General features: G+C 44.1%; 1 protein-coding gene across 4 annotated transcripts in view; it reads left to right on the top strand.

Moving 5' to 3' along the window:
- Positions 1-3655: 3655 nt before the first annotated feature.
- stxbp5a (syntaxin binding protein 5a (tomosyn)) overlaps positions 3656-20644 on the top strand; it is a 103843-nt gene continuing 86854 nt past the window's right edge. For 2 of the 4 annotated variants that reach the window (XM_079571948.1, XM_079571947.1), the window contains exons 1-2: positions 3656-4258; positions 6001-6098. In XM_079571948.1, the coding sequence (XP_079428074.1) occupies positions 4118-4258; positions 6001-6098 (239 nt within the window). In that variant the 5' untranslated portion in view covers positions 3656-4117. The remainder of the gene's footprint in view (positions 4259-6000; positions 6099-20644) is intronic. The other 2 variants (XM_079571949.1, XM_079571946.1) reach the window with 1 other exon arrangement.

Below are 20644 nucleotides of genomic sequence, written 5' to 3'. Positions count from 1 at the left end.
TACTGTCAAACACGCAGTCACCTTTTCTGACATTAAACATGTTACAGTTGTCATCATTGCTTGAACCTTTCCTCGTCCGGCGCGGTCTGGCATTTTGATGTGTTGCTAGAAATAATTAAGCCGCTGTCAGAAAGGACAACATGCAAGGTGACCCGCCAGCCTGTCAGATTCAGAGAGGGTGTTTGAAATAGGGTTTTACCAAACTACAATATAACCGTTGCCACTCACTTCCCATGCAAAGGAACCGATGCTGTCCAGAATCAGAGCGGTCCCATATTACTAAAAGCCTACACTTTGAATTAAGAATGGCAGGTGTTAGCAGGAGATCGATGCAATGTGGCTGGCACGTTTTAATGTAAATGTAACTCTCCCTTCCTCTGCATCCATCTGCATTCACAAACTCTGGGACACTCCAGCCCCCATCACCACCCTGAACTCATGAGGTGAAATTGACAATAAAATAAAGTTGAGTTTGATATAATTTTGAACAACAGTTTAACAGTACTAGCTAACCTGTGTACAACAATCTAAAAGAATAAATAATACAATGGTGGTTCTCAAACGCCCCTCCTGGAACCGCCACCTTAACGTGGTGGAGGGGTTTGAGTGCCCGAATGATCCTGGGAGCTCTGTTGTCGAGGGCTTCGTGCCCCTGGTAGGGTCTCCCCTGGCAAACAGGTCCTAGGTGACGGGTCAGACAAAGAGCGGTTCAGAAGCTCCTTATGAGAGACCATCAGGCCCAGTTAGAACCGTGAGGTCGTCCTTCTGTGGACCCACCACCTGCAGGAGGAGCCATAAGGGGCTGGCAACGGACAAGTGGAAGAAGATGGATGGATGGGTGGATGGGTGGGTTCTCAAACTTCTATGGTCCTCATGTTTCATTATTTATGTTTATTTTTGCCCCTTTAAAGTTCTTTATTTATTGTATAGATAAGATACCCCTATAGGCTACTTGTTTGCACATTTTCCTGTTCCTTACTTGCACATTTCCTGACTATTTGCACCCCTGGGTGTTCATGAGCGCTGATGTAACAAGTGAATTTCTCCATTGTGAGATCAATAAAGGCTTATCTTTCTACTTGGGTTTTCAAGTTGTCAAGTTTGAGTCATAGTTTATTTGAAAGTGTTGCCCTGAGGAGAGGGGAGGGGGGTCAGAGCCGAGAGGAGCACGTTTCTGATCACAGCAGACTCGTATCCAATCACCTGAGCGTGAGCCGCGGACAGATGGGCGTTTTCCCGTCATGCACGGGGCCGTGGAGAGATGCAGCGGCTGTTCAAGTCGGCTGGTCTCGTTGGGGTCTCACGAGCTTTCCGTGCCCGTGACATCAGAGCCTGTACCGTGCACCGTGCGTCTGCAGTCGGCTGTCAAAACTGCGTCCGTCTGGCTCATCTCGAACACACCTATTCTCTCCTGAAAAACATACCTCCAGTGTTGCTCAGATTGATTCACGTATTTTTGAGTAATCTGTGAATCTCCTGCCATTTTCCTGCTGTTTTGCTGGAGGGGACGAGGCTCCGCCTAGTGACGAGGCTCCTCCCATGTTCTCTTCCTCAGTTCAGCCCACTGCACTATCTATTTTATCTATTTTAAATACTTTTTGTAAGAAACCCCGACTCATTTATATAAGCATAAAAAAGAAGAAATGTAAAAGCAACAACAACATACTGAAGAGGGAGTGCTCATGGGCGTGCCATACAGGCCTCTTAAAGAGACAGAGACGAAAAGCAGTGTCAAGAACAATGTTGCTACTATGAGGAGAAATTATTTTAAAGGGGGGGTATTATGCAAAATCGACTTTTTCAAGCTTTACATCATGTTATTATGTCATTCCCTCATAAAAAAACATGCCTGAAGTGTTGCCTTGGCACATTCACGTATTTTTGAGTAATCTGTAAAAACTCTGATGGCGGCCATTTTAGGGATAGGTTTGCCTGAGTCCTCCTAGGAACGCCCCCACCTCCTGGAGACGCCTTCGAGCTTTCGTCACCAGCCGAGTAACCAACCACTGCTCCTCAGCAGAACCCCCTCCCCACTGATGCCACAGACAGCGTGTGGAGGGGGCGTGTCGGAAAGGGTCAGAGGTTCTTAAAGAGACAGAGGCCTATTTCAAGACATTCACTGCAGCCATTTTGAGAGAGCAATTTTATACAAGGCAGTTATTCTAATTTACTGCATTTACAGACCAACAGAAGGTTTGGTCATCATTGTAGTGTGATATAGACTGGTGCTATGTGAGTGAAAAAAGCATAATACCCCCTCTTTAAAGGACTAGGCCACCGTTTTTAAATACTGAGATGTTCTTACCTTAGCTTAGACGGGTTGATATGTAGCTGTCTAATCTTTTCGCGTGCCCTCAGAGCACGGATGGCGTTAGCATATAGCCTCTCCCAGCATAGGTATAGCTTGAAGTATAGTCACAAAACTAAACATGTCGATTTTCTAAGCGGATAAAAAGGGGAACTATATTGCAAGATGTAGTGATATGACTACGCCTTGCAATATAGTAGTGTTGCAATATAGTTCCCCTTTTTATCCGCTTAAAAAATCGACATGTGTAATTTTGTGTGACTACCCATGGATCATGTAAAGGCTCATGTAACTAAATAGGGAGAGAGCTTGGTAGCAACTAACTTCACCTCAGTTTGGAGCTACACCTATGCTGGGGGAGGCTATGCTAACGCCGTGTGTGCAAGACTAGGCATACATTTTAAAGAGGGGGTATTATGCTTTTTTTCAGCCACATAGCACCAGTCTATATCACACTACAATGATGACGAAACCTTCTGTTGGTCTGTGAATGCAGTAAATTAGAATAACTGCCTTGTATAAAATTGCTCTCTCAAAATGGCTGTAGTGAATGTCTTGAAATAGGCCACTGTCTCTTTAAGAACCTCTGACCCTTTCAGACACGCCCCCTCCACACTGAGCAGTGGTTGGTTACTCGGCTGGTGACGAAAGCTCGGAGGCGTCTCCAGGAGGTGGGGGCGTTCCTAGGAGGACTCAGGCAAACCTATCCCTAAAATGGCTGACTACTCAAAAATATGTGAATGTGCCAAGGCGACACTTCAGGCATGTTTTTAATGAGGGAATGACATAATAACATGATGTAAAGCTGGAAAAAGTCGATTTTGCATAATACCCCCCCCCCTTTAATAATGGGACACTTACGCATAAATGACACCATATGAAGCCCTAGTAGACTTCTGTGCCACCAATGATCGGCAACCTGCATTTACCCCACTTGTAACAATACATAAATAATACTTTCATATAGGTGCAAACAGCAGCATTTGAGCGAGCTTGTAGATTTTTACCCCCCGGCTTTTGGCCTCTACGCAAACACCTGAAATGCTGCATTGTCACTGAAGCAAGCTCCATGGGACATCAAATATGGCGCAGCACTTTACGCACGTCAATATAAACAAACCGTCTGCGGCTCAGAAGGGGGGGGACAACGAGTTAAAAGACTGTGGGGTTTGTCCGTGCTTATCAATGCGATAGAACCCTGTATACAGCGGCAGCGGCGGCGAAAGCAGCGGTCGCGTTGTCGCCAGGTGCAGTGGAGCAAAACCAGCGCGGGGAGGGAGGGGGCGTTGTCGCTGGGGGGCAGATGAAAGAAGGGTGAAGTGAGAGAGAGAGAAAGCGACGGATTTGTGTCGAAGCCGTTTGCTCGGTCAGACATGCGCAAGAGGAGCGGCACAAGTGGCAGTAGCAGCGCTGCGCTTCGTTTCCGCTTTGGCTGAGCAGCAGCGGCAGCAGCAGCGGTAGCGGCGCACACTCACCTCGAGCTCTGTGTCGGGGAGGGGAGGGACGCGGAGGAGCGAACCGAGACGCAGTGGGGCACACGGACCCAGGGAGCCAGGAAAAAAACAGAGAGGGGCCCAGCAGCACGCCACGCAAGGAGAAGAGAAGGAAAAACAAAAAATCGTCGCATGTAACGCAAGATCCGACTACTACTACTCAGCATGGAGAAGGAACGCGCCCGGGAGAAAATGTGAGATTTCCCTCCCACCAACAAAAAAAAAAAAAAAAAAAACGGAGACAGAACTAGAGGTGTTTGAGTCCTCTCCTATTTTTTGTTTGAGTGAATCCCTGAAGCCGTAGAGATTTGCAAAAATGAAAAAGTTCAACACAATCAGGAAGGTGCTGGACGGTCTGAAAGAGGCGTCCTCGTCCGCCCCGACCGTCCAAGTGGGACCACAGGAGAACCATCTGATCCCGGAGAGCATCCAGTCCGAGCATTTCCAGCTCTGCAAGGTGGGTCCCAGCGCTTCATTGACCAAACACACACACGCACACACACCCACACGCACACACACGCACACATGCAAAACCCACGAAGCACTCATCCCGTGTGAAGATACAGCAGGTGGAATTGACCTCCAAAACAGTCACTATGTTCCCACCTCAGCAGTTCCCTCTGCAGTCCATTCACTTTTTACCCTTTCACAAAAGCGCCACATACAGATTCATTCATCAAGTCTGCTCTATATGCTGTATAGCCTATCACCCCTACTGCTGTTCTTCTTATACAAAATGATACATGCATTTTATTTATTGTTATTATTTCCCCCATGCATGTGTCACTGTGTGCCGCATGTGGCGTGAAGTGTCAGATTGAAGGGGCTGGGCCAGAACTGATCCCTTCTTGCATAATCTGCTGCTAGCCTTTAGATTAGCAAATCACTCTCCACTCCATCAATGCCTGTCTGGCACTGACTGTGTGCTCCAAAATGCATGGAGGCGGGCATGCATGTATCTGAACCCCCCCAGCTTACAGTATTGATCCAGTGGGAAATAGTGGCGCCTCGCTGGGGGACTTTCTTAAAAGAGGCGGGGGGGTAAGAAGTACCTCCTTCCTACAGTGGATAGGTTTGATAGCATTGCTGCAATTTACATGCCTTTTTATGCTCTAATAACACGGCAAATTGGGGTTGTCCCTGTGTGCCTCTTTATGTTAAGTGCCTATAAAGAAATGCCCCTGTGTTTTAGTGCAAAACCGTTTTATATTGCATAGGGTTGAGCAAGTAAATGAAAGGTCCACGTAGCTCAGGAGAGTCCAAGACCAAGAGTTCGATCTGGTTGCCAATGGTATATAAAGAACTAGAAATCAAAGTAAGGAGTGGTCAAAAACATGAATACTTTAAACAACAAAATAAAGGAATGCTGTTTTTGCTTTCCGAGTCGCAGCTATATGCACGACATACAAAAGTTTTCCTCTATTCACCATGCTCAATAATGCTGAACTACGTCACGGCAATCGTCCATTGTTTCGCCACGATGACACCTGGAGTTTGCGCTGGAAAAGTCGTAGTTAATTGGACTTCCCGGGGCCTTGTATAAAGCTTCTCACCGAAAACCACCTTTGAGCAGAAACGCCTTGAACTTGCTTGTTTACCTCGGCCCGAGAAGAGCGCGTGGTTGAAGAAAGCAGGTGTCTTTGCTTCTCCGGGTGCTTCTTACGTAACCCCGCTTTAGCCTTTTTGCCACTAAGTAAACGGTGTGGTCCTTTTTTTTTTGGCAGACTGCATCCACAAAGCCCTGGTGTCACTAATGTCAACTGCACTGGGAGAGAGAGACACCTTCTCCAACGCCGGGCCCTGCTGCAAACGAAATGCTTGTTCTTTGCTCGCTTCCGTGTGTTTTGTTCCTTGACTTCATCGCCATCACGACTTCATGTGGGAGGAGAGAGATGGAGAGAGAGAGAAAGGGAAAGTAGATGAAAAGGAGAGAAATGAGAGAGAAGACTCAAAATAGACCAATGATAAAAGGAGCCTAAAGACTAACGCCAAAAAAAAAATCACCAAGCATTCGGTCCTCTCCTTATTTCACATTCTGATTTCGTAACATTTTCGCACACTGATTCATGCCATTTGTTTACCAAAATCAGGTGTGTGACATCCTTTGACGAAAACAACGCCCCGCTGTGAAGTGCAGATGCAAACCGTGTTTTTTTCTTTATGGCCATCTCACTGTTTTAATGGCGTTTTCTTTCTCAGACTGTTCGACATGGCTTCCCCTACCAGCCCTCCGCTATGGCATTCGACCCGGTGCAGAAGATCCTGGCCATAGGAACGCAGACTGGGGCTCTACGAATGTATCCTTTCATTTGTCGCTGTCTGTAATGTTTGCAGTTTCCCATGAAGCAGCTTGAGGTAAGAGCATCTAACAATGACTGGGTGGAACGCATTTGGTTTGGTTGGACGTAAGACTGTACTGCTGCATTGTATTTTAGGGGCGTGTCTGACAGTGCATGTTGAGAACCTTACGCCTTCTTACCAACTTGGTTTGCAAATGGAACTTGAAATTGGCACTTTAACTAAGATTGCTTGATAAGACCAGTGACTTTAGTTGGCAGATGCTCTTTCTTTGGATCTGTAATCATTATCGGCGCGGTTGTGTTTACTTCTGCGATTGTTCCTGGATGTTTTGGTGAATGGTGGGCAAACAGCTGATGGCGTGGAATCCAGGTGCCGTTTGTTTACATTTTAGATCTGTTGCAGTGCAAGGGAAGCATTACTCTGTTCATGAACATTGACAGTGTGGCATTTTTAAAAGAAAACCATAAGAAGTCCCGTTTGCTGTTTGCCAGAAGCCTCCATGTGGCCTCCATGTGGCTTCTGGCAAACAGCAAACGGGACATGGTTTTCTTTCAAAAATGTCTTCTCGCCACTCATCCATAAAGCTGTTCTGTGTACAGTTTCCCCCACCTGAGCTGTAGCTCTCTGCAGTTCATCCAGGGTCATCATAGGCTTCTTGGTACCAGCTCTGGTCAGTGCTCTCCTTGTTCGGTTAGTAAGTTTACGAGGACAGACGGGTCTTTGTAGGTTTGCAGTGATGCCATGCTCTTTCCATTCCTGGCTGGTGTATGTAACTGTACTTTGAAAAATGTTTAAAGCTTTGGAAATCTTTTTATAACCTAACCCAGCTTTATACTTCTCAATAACTTTATCCCGGACCTGTCTGGTGTGTTCTTGGACTTCATGATGCTTCTGCTCCACAATAGTCTCTTAACAGACCTCTGAGACCATCACAGATGAGCTGTATTTGAACTGACATTAGATTACACACAGGTAGACTCTATTTAGTCATTGGGTCAACATGTGATCATTAAGAACTCATCAACTTTTGATAGCAATTGGTTGCACTAAAAGGAAATTTCACACTTTTCAGTTTTTTTTTATTTTTATAAAAAAAATCTAAATCATGTATAAATTTCATTTCACTTCACAATTGTGTGTCACGTAGTGTGTGTCTTTTACATAAAATTTCAATGAAATATATTTGTTTATGGTCCATAGTATGGCAAAATGTCGAATAGTTAAAAGGGGGCCCATACTTATGCTTACCACTGTAGTTGACCTTGCAAGTACCAACATGTCCAGATCTAGACCAAATCCAGACCGAAATTTGACTAAATTATGTCTGCACTGGGAGTTTAGCCAAACCAGAAAAACACGTAATCATCTCTTATTAAAGTGAATAAAGTCTAAAATTGCAGGTGACCCAGAGTACGAGGGTCAAGAAGCCCAAGTACCACCAGTGGTACATGTACTGCAGTTTGAGAACAAGTGGTATAGACTTGAATCGCCCTCTTACAGTTACATGGCAGGGGTTCTTTCATGGTGTTTGTTGTTTAAATTGTTGCAGATTTGTGTTATTTATACATGGCTACAGTACAACTTTCCTCATTTACTGAACGCCATTCTCCTGAAGCCGTTTTCATAAGCTGCAAACCATGTGATTCGTATCAAAGCACATTTTGAGGCATGGCCCTGTGCAAAGCGAAATGCAGTTACCAACATATCAAAGTCTATCTTGCTTCTAATATAAGCGGCTGCGGTATGATGCTATGGTGCAGCATGGGGTGGTTTTCACAAACACGAACGAACAGCTTGTGGTGGAATGGCACTGCAGGGAGCCATATAGCCTCCAATATAGTCTCCAATATAGCCTCCAATATAGAGAGTGTGTGTGTGTGTGTGTGTGTGCGCGTGATTTTACAGGTTCTCCATGTGTTTGCCTGCATGTCCCACCGTCTCCCCCGGCTCGTTTCTCTGTGATGGAGCCTTCTGCTTGGCGTCTACTCGACTATGACTCAGCTATGATCACCTGGGCCAAGGCTGCGAACGTGACATCCAAACTATGAAGTTGCTGACAGTTCTGGAGTTTGATGAATGCATGGTTATGTACGGGTCAAGGATAGCAGTGCACAAGTGCTTGTAAAATAAAATCCGTTTCTCACCCTGCGGATTGGAAGGGATCCAGTTTTGGCGATTGATTGCTTTTCCATGTTATGCAGCTCTACAAAAAAACAAACGGCTTCAGATACCTCTTCTAGACAAAGCAGAGGGTATGCATGTTATGTCACGCACGGCGACACCACGGCAGCCCATGCATTTTTTTCCCCCTGCTTGAAGCAAGGCTCATGTGGCCTATACTGTGCTGGTTGCTCCATCTCTCGTGTGTGCTCCACTCGGAGATCTTACAGACTCTGTGATGTAAGATGAAAGGACCAATCAGTTTGTATTGTCTCCGGGGCTTTGTGCGCGGGGATCTTGAAGGCTGGTCACTTTGAGTCTGATAGAAGAGGAGGAGTTTTTCTGCCGTTTGACTGATGTGGATCAGATGGAGCCTTATCGCAGTCAGAGCAAGGTGAAGTCAAACTCCATTCTTTCAGTCTCTGACATTGAGATGAAGCTATACATTACGTGGTGTGTTGGTTTGGACTGATGGAGTATAACATTCGCATCTCAGTGCCTGAAATTAAGTTTGTCTACATCCCGAGAGGAATTTGCGAAGTCAGCATAAAGTCACATATGGCTCGATGTACAGAGCATTTGTGCGTAAAATGAGTCAAAACTTACTTGAATCATAAAAGTACCTCCTAGTAGCACATTATCAAGGAAAGTTTCTTGTCGATGAATGTGTGTGATTCTCTTTCTATTCTGTAGCAAGAACCCTCCAAAATAATCACAATGGCGTGCACATTCAGCTGAAGTGAAACTCGGCGATCTCGACTGTCATGCCATGTTGAATATACTGTATATCTTCATCTTTTTCCAGTTTTCTTGTTGCTTCCTCCGGCTTCCATTAGTTTAATTCCTTATTCATGCGCCTGTCGCTTTTCTGATTATTTCATGTGGTGCTTGTATGCCCGGGGCCTAGACATTGAACCAACACAAAGGTGTCGATTGTCAGAGAATGCTGTAGATACTATTAAGTGTTTTGCATTACTATATGTAAGAAGGTTGTGTATTGTTGGGTAGAGCATTTCTGTGTGACATTTGAGACATCCGGCTTGTGTAGGTGCCATACTTTTACTATTGTGAGGTAAGGTCATCGCTGTCAAGTCTTTCTATAGACTTTAAATTGATCTTGAAACGTCTCGGTCTTAGTCACGGCTATGTTGGTTACAGACCTCGAGTCTCTGATTCTACGCTATGTTTTGGTCTCTTCTGCTAACCTACAAACAACAGGCGCTTCACCATTTATCCGCTGGCAGCCGGGCAAAAGATAGAAAATTACAGCGGCGCCATTGAGAGTGTGTGGATATCTGTCACCCACATCCTCCTCTGAAGAGCAGCCAATCCCTGTAGCCAAAAAGCCAATGAGTCGTCTGATCCCTTCAAAAGTGTCCCGCGTGTGCTCGCCCCGCCACTGTGCAGCTGGTGTCCCTTTGCCAGGGTCTGGAGAGGGGTGCAGACAGAGGAGCAGTCACAGGCTATAGCTGCAGGCCGGCTCTCCCTCCCTATTCCAGATCCGAGGGCCCAGAATAGCCGGGGTTTATTGATCTGTGTGTGCTAATGCAGTGGGACAGACGCAAACCACCGACAATTGTTTTCTGCAAATATCTCACTGGTGAAAATGGGCTTTGTGGTGGAAAGAAAACAGGTTTGTGATTCGGACACATTAGCGATTTGGTGAATAAGCAGCGCTATCTTATCTGTGATACTGTGAGGAGCGTTGTTGGCTGCAGCAATTGCTAGTAATAATAGAAATTGGTGCTGTTTGAGACCATATCCACATGGGAATGGACTGGACAGAAATATCATTTAAATCCTTTTATTAATTGATATACGAGCTCGCAAATGAACGCAATCTGTGTTTTGTTTCCAAGTTAGAAAGAATCTTACCATCTTGACCATCTACCTTTTTCACCAAAGGGCTGGGTATCTTATATGTTACATGCTTCCTTCACATTCAGGGCTGGTTAGTTGGAGTGGTAGTACATATACCGTATTTTCCGGACTATAAGTCACTCTTTTTTTTCATAGTTTGGCTGGGGGTGCGACTTATACTCAGGTGCGACTCATATATCAAAATATCTAATTTCACATGTTATTTTCGCGCTGACAGCCGCTAGAGGGCGCTCTAGGTTTGTGTACCAGTATTTGCAAAGACTGAACACAAATGCCCCCAAAAAGAAAGCCATATTCTGCAGATTGTAAGCTGCAAGTAGTAAACTATGCAGCCAAAAACTGTTATCGAGCAGCAGAATGAAAGTTTGGATTGTGCGAGAAACTTGTAATTGAGCGAGAAAGTGATGAAAAGCGGAGGTTACTCTTACTGCAATGAAGAAACCAAAAAGCTGATCACAGGCTAAAAGCTAGATGGCCACAGCCACAGAATGAGTTTGTGCTTGAACAACCAGGGTGGCTTGTGCGACTTATACTCAGGAGCGACTTATATATGTTTTTTTCTTCTTCTTCTGGTGTGACTTTTTCTCCAGAGCAACTTATAGTCCGGAGCGACTTATATGATTTTTTTTTCTTCTTCATTATACATTTTTTGGCTGGTGCGACTTATACTCCGGAGCGGCTTGTAGTCCGGAGAATACGGTAATCCACTTCTTGAAAACAAAATCTCTTGGTTCCCTATTCCCACAATGCTAGTCATTATTAATAAGCTGCATTAGATGTGTGTTTGCTGTTGTGCGGCCTGCAGCTGTGTGGAGCTCTCCTTCTCCTGAGACCTGCCTCTGTTGCTGGTGGCGGCCGCGAGCCACTGCACCTCCATAACTCATCAGCTCACTGTGGGCGAGCAAAAACACTCAAATCTATACATCAAATTGTCGCTGCACGCTCTGCCAGATTATCTCTTCCTCACCACATCCGAGGCTGGTATAGTCAAATGGGACGGTTCTCATCGTAGCATCTCTGACTCGCTGTGACCTTGTGCACAAACGCAATCCACTCGGCTGACGATTTGAATGTAGATTATAGTATCAATGCTGGGGAGTTCTTTGTGGCAGTCAATGTTTCTCCTTTGGGGTGACGCGCCGCAAGCTGTGTTCATCTTTGTCAACAAATGTGGATCTGATTTGCAATTTATGCAAGACATCCCAGTGGAGGAGTCTGTTCAAACGGCCTTGGGAGTGACAAGATTAGCAATATGCAAGCTGAGTAAGGATTTTGAAGAAAGTAGTGAAAACAATCCCCTACTACTACTTCACTAAAGATATCCTCCCATAGTCACTACTATCACGAATGTTCCTGCTTCCACAATAATCTCTTAGGGCCGTGCAATTAATTGAATTTTAGTGAAATTGTGATTAGATCTGTGGTTAATCTCAATTATATGTGCCTTTTCAAACATCAGGTCTACTGGCTCCTTGTTTGGAGTGGAGAGTGGACTTTAGACGAATATGGGAGCTATTTTATCTTGAATGGTTGTGTGTGGAAAGCATTTGTTGTTGAAGCTGAGGTTTCGTTTGAAGGTCTGTTTTATGAACCATAAAAGCCATATTTATTTCAAAAAAAGGGAATGGTGAAGAGAGCTGCACTGGATCATTACGGTTAAAGACGTGATCTTTAAACTTGGTGTCAGTCTGCAATAATGGTCCCTGCATATACGGAGTGCCTCGGCTTCATCGGGCTATTTATTTAACTTTATATTAGTAAAACATATTCAATTAAAAACTGAGATGAATCAAAATGGACAAACATGTATTTCTTGCCTTATCAGCCCGGCCCTAAAGCGACTTCCCAATCGGGTTCCTTCTGTTAGTCACTACGCGTCTCTGTTTGCTTGAAGCTGTTATATTGTGTCTGCCAGATGGTGTTCTGAGCTTAAAAGTAGCGCGGCGTGGAGCAAGGTCACTGAAGAGCTGCAGAGATTTGACTCATGTCAATCCAATTCGACTGAACTATCGCGAGGAAAATGTTTTGAAAACAGATTTTATTATTTTGGAGATACCTTTTTGAATTGACAGGTGATGATTTATACAGTACAGCTTATTTTCAGCCTATTGTATGTTCCTATGATGCTCTACTCATGCGTTAAGAAGACTAATTTTATAATGGAAGATATACCCCATGCTCTGTGTTTCAAATTCCTAAAAACCCTAACCCTCCTGATGTTTGTCCCGCTCTTAGAAGGCTTTGCAGTGAGTTTTTCGGGCTTCAGCTGTCCCCACTCTCCTGACAGCGTGTCCAGCTTAATGTCCTTTAGCCCTGTCAGGCGCCGAAAGGGATCGGATTTAGGAATGATTAAAGTTGCCATGTTGGTTTCCCGCTCTAAATTACTCTAAATCTGACTTTGTCTGTCGCTCTCTCCACACATGCTTTTGCTTTTTTTTGCAAAACTGTGTACGTCTGCAGTGACTTTTACTCCTACCCACTCGCTAATAGAAAGTGCTCGAATAAATGTTGCCTTCCACTCTGGGCAAAAAAAAAAAAAAAGTTGAAATAAATAAATAAAAAACGCTTAGATTTGTGCACACGGTAGTGATTCTCTCTGCTCTGACTCATCCCAATTTAAAAAGCCGAGCAATGCCGAGGTTCGCTAGAAAGCAATGTCATTGGGGGACAAGGAGTCTTAATGCCTCAGGCCAGGGTAACTCAGAGCGGCTGTAAGGGAGGAATACTAAAATGTGGCTGAAATTGTGACTTCCTGGTTTGGACCCACGGCGTCGCGGGCTGCATATAATAGAGAGAATGTTTCCAATAAATTGATAATAATAAACTGTGATTTGGTCAAAGCCCCAACTTGACTGTAGCTTCATTAATAACAACGTCTTACACTTGTATTGCACTACAAGCCTGTGTCACAAGTTCCTCAAAGTGCTACATAGTCAATGTTCATTAACTCCACACTCAGTGGTGGTAAGATGTTATTGAAGCCACAGCCGCCCTGGGGCAGACTGTCCATTTACCACGTGGCTGAATAATGTGTTGTTCATATCCTAAGCTCTTATTATGTCAGTGCCCTCTGCTGGACACGTGTGGAACTCTTTCCTTTTTTTAAATGTAATGCCCCCTAGTGGCTAGAATGAGCATTCTGGTTATTCTTAAAGGGGGCCTATTATGCAAAATCGACTTTTTCAAGCTTTACATCATGTTATTAAGTCATTCCCTCATTAAAACCATGCCTGAAGTGTTGCCTTGGCACATTCACGTATTTTCGAGTAATCTGTAGAAACTCTGATGGCGGCCATTTTAGGGATAAAACGCCTGATTCCTTCAGGAAACGCCCTCGACCTCCAGGATACGCCTCCGACCTTTCGTCACCAGCCGAGTAACCAACCACTGCCCCTCAGCAGAACCCCCTCCCCGCAGTTTCTAGCCCTAAGATGTAAACAGAGTCATCATGGAGGATTAGCTCCATGTGTTGTGAACCGGAGCCACAGCAGACTTTTACAAAGACACACATCAGTGTTTCTGTTACCGAAACACCCAGGATTCAAACCGGTGACAAGAACACTTATTTCAGTGTCTGGTTCTGCGCTGGGCCTTGATGATGCACAGAGCCTCCGGAGAAAGCTAATGCTAAGCTAAACCTCGAGTCATCACGTGAAAACGAGAAATATGCACACATAAAGTCAATAAAACCACCACACACATAAAGAACCGTTTAACAATGATCACACACGGAGCCAGGCTTGTTGATTTGGAAGTTTATTGCTCACATTTCATCTACAATGGCCGAGTGGTTTTCTCCCGGAGCTAACAAGCTAACCGTGACAAGCTAACGGGAAAATTCACTGAATACAAGCAGCATATTATGCATTGAAAACGTCACTAAAACAGGCAACTGCTTGAAGCAGCCTTTATGATGATCACACACTGAGCCGGGCTTGTTGATTTCGTAGTTTATTGCTCACATTTCATCTACAGTGAGTCGTAGCCGAGTGGTTTTCTCCCGGAGCTAACAAGCTAGCCGCGATAAGCTAACGGGAAAATTCACTGAATACAAGCAGCATATTATGCATTGAAAACGTCACTAAAACAGGCAACTGCTTGAAGCAGCCTTTATGATGATCACACACGGAGCCGGGCTTGTTGATTTTGTAGTTTATTGCTCACATTTCATCTACAGTGAGTCGTAGCCGAGTGGTTTTCTCCCGGAGCTAAGGCACTATTAGCCGCGACAAGCTAACAACCTTCACCTTCACAACATTCATTGAAAACAGGCAGCATATTATGCACAAATAACGTCAATAAAGCCGGCAACTACTCGAAGCAGCCTTTACGATGATCACACAATGAGCCTGGCTTTACACATTTGTGGTTTATTACAGACTTTTCATCAACAATGAGCTGTAGTCGATTATAACAAGCTAACGGTAACCTCGAAAAACCATTGTCCACCTGCGGAGATAATGTCCGTCTTTGAATCGTATGGGCTCCTGCAGATCCTGGTGTCGTCCATGGGGGTATAGTTAGAGATCCATAGGGCATGGCAGATGCAAAGAGATGTTGCCTCCAAACAGCAGTTATTTTTCAGGCAAGAGCCCCTTCCAAGCGTCCCGTGTGGTAGGTTCGTCTCCAAATAATATCCTGTGTGGCCATTGTTTACAAAGTGATAAACAGTAGGTCCTTTCCAACAATAAAAATTAAAATGCACCGATCGTAGTTTCAATACTGTTGAGACAACGAGCGCAGTGTTGTTGTGATGCCACAGAACGCGTGTGGAGGGGGCGTGTCGCAAAGGGTCAGAGGTTTTTAAAGAGACAGAGGCCTATTTCAAGTCATTTGCTACCGCCATTTTGAAAGAGCAATTTTATACAAGGCAGTTATTCTAATTTACTGCATTGACAGACCAACAGAAGGTTTCGTCATCATTGTAGTGTGCTATAGACTGGTGCTATGTGGCTGAAAAAAGCATAATACCCCCTCTTTAAAAAAAAAATCATAACTCTGCAAAGGAATGGGCTCGAGACTTCCTTTTTTTTTTTTTTTTTTACATATTCTGGAATTTGTGCTCTACAGGGCAGGGGCCAGATTAAATCATCTCCGTATGTTGTCCGGGCCGTATGTTTGACACCCCTGTCTTAAATTGTTATTTGGGGAACTAAAATAAATGTTTGAACAACCATAGCATAAGAACAAAAATCTGTGGTATGATTTGCCATAGTGACGTCATGACGGAAAAGCTTCAAGGAGAAATTTGCTTTAATCGACAAAACATCATTTAAGAGCATCATTTCCTCTCTTTGTTTCACGCAGCAGAGGGATTCTACACCATTGTGCACCGCCTCATTGTACGGGCGGAGGTGTGGGGAGTGTGATACCACGGCTCTCTGCCTGAGAGGTCAGCAACCTGCGCTGTAATTATTCCCAGCAGACGGCATGCAACGCTTGAGCGGCTCATTGTAAACAGCCAGTGTCATGTGGGCTGAGCAGAATGAATGGCTACAGGTTTATAGGTTCTTCAGGAAACTCGGCTAATGACAGCAGTGCTGCGGCGCATAAAGAACATGCTACTGTAGATCGTGCTCTTGTGCGCGTCGATCTGACGGAGGTTGTCGTAGTGTTTTGATGTGCTAATTGCGTGTTGTTAATTGAGGCACATTATGTAACCAAATCTCTTTCGAGGGAGCGATGACTCTGAGGAGGGAGGAGACGTGTTGGAGTTGTCTAGACTTTAGTGAAGGTTGATAATTTTATGCCATTACCTAACAAAATATCATCACTCACTTATTGCCTATTAAATGTTAAAGGAGACATGTTTTTCTCCTAACCAACAACATTGTTCCCTTGTCATTCATTCACCCATTAATGAATAATCTTTTCTCTTTTTATTAGTTGCCTCTTCTTACTTAATTTGCTATAACTGCAATAAGACCTACAGGAACATCGAACAAACCTGATGAAGTTTGCTTTGGCAGGCTTTTATTCCTCTCTCTGCTGCTTTGCCTTTAACCAATCGATTTGGACACTAATTAGGGAGGGATCCTGTCCAATCGACACAGTACATGTTTATAGACACACCTCCTGCTCTTTCCACCTATGGAGCCAAGCTCTTAAAGCGACACCCATTGCGCGTGATTTATGACGAGCTTTATGAGCAAATTTTATTCTTTCTCGGCACTTCCTGCACATTCCCCTCGTAGCCTCACACATCGATTTGCACTCGTATTCGTCCTGGTGGTCAATATGCGGCTCTACTGTGAGTGTGCTGAAGTGTCTGACCACTGTCCGGCCCCATACCACAACTTCTAAACACATACAGGAAGACGATCTATGGGCTCTGGATTGGAGTGTAGTAAATGTTGCAGTAGTAAGTAATGCTGGCTTATTGATTTCCTATTGATTCATATATAACACACAGGCAGTTATTTGTATGACTTCTGACATAGTGTTTTGCATGATTGAGACTTTAAAACATTCTTTTGGGTAGAGATGCATCGATCCAGCTTTTTTGCCTCTGATACCGATACTGGAGTTTGAGTATCTGCCGATTATTAACCGATACCAAGAGACTTTCTTAAAAGTGACTCTTTCTGAGTGAAAACAATCAATAAAGTCTTATCTTTTCTTGCTACAGATCAATTATTAGTTATATCTATTCATAAACTAATGGGAAACATTTAACAAGGATCACTGGACTTTTTTTTATAATGGCTACATAGGCTTTTCGGTTACATTAATATAAACAACTCACATAAAGTGATCCGATCATTACAAGATTAGTTTTTCTTGCATTTCATAAACTAAAATACAAACACTTGGCCTCTCCAGCAGTGGTTACTTTATTTTATTCGGCTTCTTCTTCTAGGTATTTCTAGCTTAATTTCTGACCCAGCCTTGATAAGCTCTCGTTAGCGTTAGCATGCTGCAGCTAGCTTTAGCATGCTGTAGCTAGCCGTGACAGTTTGCGCGGTGATCAAAAATACATTTGCGAAAGTTAAAACTAACTTGGGGAGTAAATTCTCCAGGTTCTGTCCTTCAAAATCACACAGCATGTCCATATTCACTTACTTTTAGTTGGTGATAGTTTTTAAAGCGCTGAGAGCCATACCGGGTATCGGTTAAGAATCCGTTTTTTGTGCCCAACATCGTATTTTTCATCTGGAGCACCCTCTGCCAGCAGTAGCGAGAATGACACTGTGAAAAACAAGCTTTCAGTTCATCTTTGACACTATATGAGTTGAAGCACGTACGGATCGAAGCGGTTCTGCAGTTTTTAGTCAGCAGCGATCATCTCTGTGTGTCATCACCGTGTCCCAAATGCAACGCATCTTCATCTTGCGCTCAGTGCCAAACCAGTGTCTCAGAAGACCGTCAATGTCAGGCTACAAATGAAGGAAGACGGCAGCTAGGGATGGGCACCGTTAAACGGTTCCTACTTGGAACCGACCGAAAAGCTCCGGTCGGGGGCGGTATCGAAAATTTTTAATTCTTTCGGTGCCAACTTTCGGTTCTTTTTCTCTCCAGACGTCAATATGTGACCCGCAGTGAGTCTCTAAAAAGCTACATGAACGTGTGCGCAGATACTGACCCGCTTCAGCGCAAATGGGGCGAAGCAAAGATATATTTTATAGATGTAACTTATAGCGAAGCAAAACTTGCTAAACTTTTGTAATAGAGATGGCAGAGCCGCGGTCTGCGTCAGGACTGAGCAGGACTGAGCAGGATGTAGACTACACCGGTTGTAAAACCCAGAGCTAAACAAAACCAGTTATAAACCAGGACTAAACCAGGACTGAATAAGAAACTTGAGCTTTTAGTCAAATTGAAAAGCAAAAAAGAGCAGTGACAAGAAAGACGTGTTTACCTTTAGCGACAGACCCACGGAGGCTGAGCTTACGTGCTCTTGTTTACAACTTTACAGCAGCTACAGCGACAGGAATATCCAAGATGGTTTGTTGAAAGCGAGCGCTCACTCTGTATTAGACATTGTTGGTCCAGTTTTGGTAAATTGTTAGTGGCAGAGTGAGCGCTCACACCATATAAGGATCTTTGAGTGTGAAGTTGCTTTCGCTTCGTCGAACAGCGCAGTGTGTTTAGAAAAGTTTAGCTGAAAGAAAACCATGTCCTGATGTAGATCTGTCCTGTCTCTGCAGCTTAAGGTAATAACGTCCTTTCTCTCTTTTTATTACTGCTTAAGTGGAAATTGTGCTCAAAACACGAAGTCACAGGCGACGCTGCTGCTCCTGTGTAGCTTCTGCTGTGCCGTTTTAGGATTTTTTCCTGAACTATACTTTTAATACACGTCATTTTTATTGAATTAAAATAACATTGGTATCGAAAAAAGTACCGTTAAGGCACCGGAACCGAAAAGCAGGTATCGTTAAAGTACTTGGTATCGAAAAAAAACGAACGGTACCCATCCCTAACGGCAGCGAATCAAGCACTTTTCCTGTGCTTGAATACCATCAGTCTTCGTTCACACACGCTTGTCCACCTCGATAAACATGTACCTAAAATAGCCGGCGGTAGGATGCACAAATCATGAGCGAGATAGATTCTGTGAAAATCAAGAGTGACGCCATGTTGACCATGCCGGGCAGGGACAGGTGTCGGTGCAGCCAGAGGAGTGGTCGAATAATGATGCAAAAACATTAACACATGCAGGTCTCCTAAAAAAGTACTCGACGTTGCTTCAAATGTAAAGTTTATACATGTCTTCAGTGTAGACTTGAGTAGCAATGAACGTACAGTAGCTCTGCTTTGGCATAAACTTTGTGTTCCCAAACTAAGTACACACCTTCCTATAACGTCCTATCCACTGTAATATTTTTTTTGCCTTGCTTTGACACCCGATCGTTATTTTCCTCGAGGAGTTGCTGAGGTAAGAAAGTGTTGCATTGGCTGTCAGGTCTCTGCACTCCCCGGTGTGCTTGTAAAGGCCCTGACTTCTTCCGAAAGATTTTGTCATCTCAATTCTCCTTCTGCCCTTCACGCGACCTCCAAGACTCCATGGGGCTTTGGCTCAAAAACCACAACACATTTCCTCCAGCTCGCCTTTTGCACAATGTTCCTATAATGGTTTGGAGATGCAGAAAGCCTAAAATGCCCCCTGCTGATTCTCCCGAGCTCATTATTTTTGACTAGCTACTGCAAATAATAGCCTGTTTTTTCCTCCCCATGAGCCTTTGTGTCCCCCCCGCCCCCCCTCGCTCGGTTTCCTATGTTTTCCAAGCATTTGTTTTGTAATCTTGACATAGCTCGAGCGTACATGCGCTTGAATCATGGCTTGCTGCAGCCTTAAATCAATTGTAAAACATTTTTTTCTGTCTCCTATATAATACAAAGTTGACACTGTATGAAAGTAATAAGATAAAGGTTTATGCTTTATTGAATCCACACTTTTTGAAGCAGTGTGGCGGAGTTGGCCAGCGCGACATGATTGAATTTCTATGGACAAAGGCAAAACAAAGGTTTGTGAATTGCTGCAAACACACACACACACACATAGATTTTCCGACTTGTTGCCGACAGCACAATGTCTTTTTATATGTACTGTAGTATAGCATCCTCTCAGCACTTTTACTTTTACCATTTTGATTAAAACATATTTACATACCCTTAAAGGAATAGGCCACTGTTTTTCCACTGAGATATGCTTAGACGAGTATATATGTAACTGTCTAACAACATCTTTGGTCGTTTTGTGTGACTGAGGGCACGCACAAAGACCAGACAGTTTACGTGTCAACTCGTCTAAGCTCAGGCAAGAACATATCTCGGTATGGAAAAACGGTGGCCTGTTCCTTTTAAGATCAATATATTTAGTGTCTGCACAAAGTATTTTTTTTATAATTTAAGAGGGACTTGTTGGAATATTGAATTCTCCACCTGTTTGTTTTGTTCACTTCTTTTTTTTTTTTTTTAGTTAATCCTGAATCTTCCCATGACCTTTACCTTATCTTTTACTAATATTTACACTGCTCTGGCCTCCACGTGTTGCAAGCGCAGCTGTGAAGGCCTACTAACTGATTTTGTGGCGTGAAATAATGATTGGATCTGGTCTGTGGCCTGCAGTTAAAGGGGCTCTCCCTGTTTCTTTTTTTTTATTCGGTCCATCCATTCCCCTTACCTAACTTATATCAGCAGTTGTGTTGTGCAAATATCGACAGCCACACTTCTACAAGTCTATCTCAGGGCAGTTTCAGAAGGAGTAACAGCTATTCATTATTTAGCATTTGGTGTAAACTGTGTTTTGGCTGCCCTGCCCCCTGCTGGTCACTGTGGTAATACTACTCCCTTACTCCTTTAGGTTAACCTTTAATACGGCATCATACTGAACACCTGCAGCAGCCCTCTCCCCCTAAATCCTCCTCACCCACACTAACATGACTCAGGCCCCTGCACATGCCTGTCGACGCCCATCCCCCACCGCCCCGTCTCTGTGCTGCACGGGCTTATATTTAACTGGCCATCACGTTTATGTGCTACATGTGTCGCGAACAGTTAG

Source organism: Gobius niger (genome assembly GCF_951799975.1).
Source record: "Gobius niger genome assembly, chromosome: 15".
Classification (NCBI taxonomy): domain Eukaryota; kingdom Metazoa; phylum Chordata; class Actinopteri; order Gobiiformes; family Gobiidae; genus Gobius; species Gobius niger.
Note: the sequence above shows the minus strand (reverse complement) of the source record. Positions and strands in the feature narration are given on the sequence as shown.